General features: G+C 38.9%; 1 protein-coding gene across 2 annotated transcripts in view; it reads right to left on the reverse strand.

The window, feature by feature from the left end:
• Ctnna2 (catenin alpha 2) overlaps window positions 1-3,639 on the reverse strand; it is a 1,380,618-nt gene that overhangs the window by 95,541 nt on the left and 1,281,438 nt on the right. For both annotated transcript variants that reach the window (XM_008852324.1, XM_008852323.1), the window contains exon 12: window positions 2,005-2,205. In XM_008852324.1, the coding sequence (XP_008850546.1) occupies window positions 2,005-2,205 (201 nt within the window). The remainder of the gene's footprint in view (window positions 1-2,004; window positions 2,206-3,639) is intronic.

Here is a 3,639-nt window from a genome sequence, read left to right on the forward strand (position 1 = left end):
ATACATGTATACAATAGTAATATATTATATATAATATGTGTAAAAATGTTTGTGTATGCATATGTGTGTATAGGTGCCAGTGGAAGCCAGAAGATGGCATTGGATATTGGATCCCCTGGAGCTGGAGTTACACGTGATTGTGAGCCAACCGATGTGGGTGCTAAGAACTGAACTCATGTCCTCTGAAAAAGCAGTACACACTCTTAACTGCTGAGCCATCTCCCAGTTCATTTCTTATTTAAGTGAGGTGGTGAGAAACCTGGCTTGCTTTATGTTGCTTTATTGCATAAAAAGGGCAAGTCTATTTGAAAGAAAGCAACAGTACATCTGAATCCATTAAAATCTATTATTTTATCATCATTATTTTATCTGATAAAATTCTCAAGAGCAGCAATCTCTAGATGCACACTTCCCTTTCTTCTAATGTTTCAGAGAAAATGACCAATGCTTGTGCTTATGAGTTCTTTTTTCTTCCTGCTTCCAAGTTAACAAAGCCTTTGTAAATAATCTTTTCCCTGCAGAAGAACATATTTCTACCGACATGTCTTATCATGCAGCAATTGAAGCACTGCTCTGTGTGTCCCTTCAGAGGCATCTATCTTTTTTAAATGTCTGGCAGTGTCCAAAGTCGACATGTAACCTCTCTACTAGGGCTCTCATAGTGGTTAGAGGAGAAAGTTCTTTTCATTTATACATCTGAGCCAATTCAGTGCCCACATACAACATCATCCCTTACAAATTTCTCTGTTTTCTGTCCTCTAGTTTTCTTTCCTTTCCCAAATATTTACCCTAATCTCCCCACAAACATACAGATAAATATACAGGAGACTTGGTACTTAAGTGTCTGAATTCAAGAGGCATGAATCAAGAACAAAGACTACCAACTATACATATAATTATTTGATATACTCTTCATCTCTTCAGAGATGCAGATCATCTTACCAACACAGTGGAAATAAGTTGTTTTTCTATCCCAATACACAAGAGAGCTACAAAAGGCTCCTAGAAGTTGCAGTTCTTTCCCACAGCAGCAAGTCCCTAGTGGACAAAACATAACCCTGGATGTGGACACGGAAGGCTCTCCTAAAGGAAAAGGAAGACACTCAACGACTTTGGCAGTATGTCACCTTCTCTCTCTGAGCACTTCATGCCCATCAAATACCTAGAGTTTTTATACTCCCCAAAGGTCCCAATTGCTCAAGAAACATCTCTCCATGCTTTAGAAGTTCACATTTACAACTTCCAGTCAGATCTTCACTATTTTATAGCTTTGAGAGCTTATTTCTAGCTCTTAATATGTTCAAACTTTCTCTTCTATCATTGAAAATAATAAAAATTTATCTGTCTACTTCATAAAGTCTTTGTGAGAATGAAATAATATTAAATATAATTTTTTTGGTCTTCTTGAGACTGGGTTTCCCTATAGCCCCAGCTGACCTGGAATTCACTATGTAGACTGGGCTGGCCTTGAACTCTGCCTGCCTCTGCCTCTTGAGTGCTGGGATTAAACATGTGTGCCACCATGCATAATATAAGATTATATATGAAAACCACTATGGAATATGTATGTGAAAAATAATCATTGTGTTACTCTCCTAACTCAAGTCCAAAGTCAAGAAACAATAACATTGAGATTGTCCACACCTCCCATGATACACTCAATTTATTTATTTTTATTTATGTTATTTATTATTTTTATTTTATGTGTATGTGTGTATTGCCTGCATGTAGGTAAGTGCACCCATGTTGTGCAATGCCCTCAGAGCACTGAAGAGACTGTCAGATCCCTGGAACTGGAGTTAGCTGCCATGTGGGTGATGGGATTCGAACCCAGATCTTCTGCAAAAACAGTCAGTGTTCTTAACCATTGCACTATCTCTCCAGCCCCAATACATGCAATTTAGAAGCATAAAGCACTATGGATGACAATGAAACAAAATGTGTTTGAATATGGAAATCAAACATGGTGCTGACATTTGGGTCAGATATAATACTCATGCTTACCTGTTTCTGAAAGCAATTTTGTGGCTTCCAGCACTTTCTCAGTATAGACCCCAGCTTCATAGTTCTCCATCTCAGCATTGATAATGTGGATGACCCGGGCTGCCCGGCCCCTGATGGCCCCAGCTGTGCGATCCAGAGTGTCCACATCCCCCTCTTGGAGAGCAATCACACATTTGTTCACATCCTCTAAGATGTGATTTTCTGTAAAGAGAATACAAACACATTTTATAGGACCTCGTTCCACTCAAAACTTAATAACTAATCTAAAATTGTTTCAACAGCAACTAGGAGCCCCCAACCTTGCAGATGTCCCTGTATAACTGATAACATGAAATAGGATTTAAGGGGCATCACTTATAGTTACAATAGTAGTTGTAAAACCTGAGCTCTAGCCAGAGGGTTCAAACCATCAAATATATTCCTGGGTGCTACTTCTGGAGTTTCTGAGTTAGCATCTTTGGGTTGGATCCAGGAAAGTGAGCTTCAAAAAAATTCCCAGGTGATACTACTAATGGGTCTGGTTAGGGGAACATGCTTTGAGAACTGCTGATATAAAATAACTCCTTTCTTTTTTTTCCAAAGATTGATACTTATTGCCCCAGAGTGTCTTTTAAGAGTTGTTGTTACAGGGGATAGAGAGATTGCTTGGTGATTAAGAGAACTTGCTGCTCTTACAGAGGAGCTGGGTTCAGTTCTTAACATCCATGTAGAGGCTCACATCCACCTCTAGCCACCAAAAGAACTGACACCCACTTCTGGCCTCTGCATACATGTGGTGTGCATACACACACACACATACACACACACACACACACACACACACACATACACACACACACACACAAACACACACACACAGTAAGAAAGAAAGTAAAGATTTGTTGTGACAGCTAACACAATGTCAATCTGACCTGGAAAAATTATTTCTATCCAAGAACAGTAGAAGCCTTGGGTACATAATTACTTGAATTGTTGAGGAAATATTTAAAAGATATTCTAGGACAACAAATGTCAGTCAGTCAATCTTTCAGAATCATGTCATATGGAAAGTATAGTCACTGGGAAAATAGTTCAGTGAAGAAAAAAAATCAAAGAATTACAGTATTCCCTACAATTAAAAATATAATTCAAATCCAGGCGGGGTGGTGCACACCTTTAATCCCAGCACTTGGGAGGCAGAGGCAGGCTGATCTCTGTGAGCGCAAAGCTAGCCTGGTCTACATAGTGAACTCCAGGCCAGCTGGGGCTACTGGGAGGCCCTGTCTCAAAAGGATCCCCCCGCAAAAAAATACAATTCAGACTGTGGCTTATTCATGAGATTATCCTCAAGGAAAGCAGCATTCTCCTGTCACAGCCTAAAGTAGAAAACAAGCAAGAAGGGAAGCCACTCTCTACTGGAGTAGAGAAATGTACACCGCACTGTTCAGCAAAGGGCAAAGTTTCTATGTCCAATGTGCTATTTGTAATTTTGCCTTTTGAGTATTTTTTTTAATTTTTAAAAATGATTTATTTAATAACAACATACTTAGAAGAAGCATATCATTACAACACAATTGACATATTCAATAACGGTTTCCTGAGGTAGGATGCATCACTTTCAAAATTGGCTGTAAATTTTTAGGTTTACAGTTGAAT

The sequence above is a fragment of the Nannospalax galili genome, unplaced genomic scaffold, assembly GCF_000622305.1.
Source record: "Nannospalax galili isolate Female #2095 unplaced genomic scaffold, S.galili_v1.0 scaffold726, whole genome shotgun sequence".
Lineage (NCBI taxonomy): Eukaryota > Metazoa > Chordata > Mammalia > Rodentia > Spalacidae > Nannospalax > Nannospalax galili.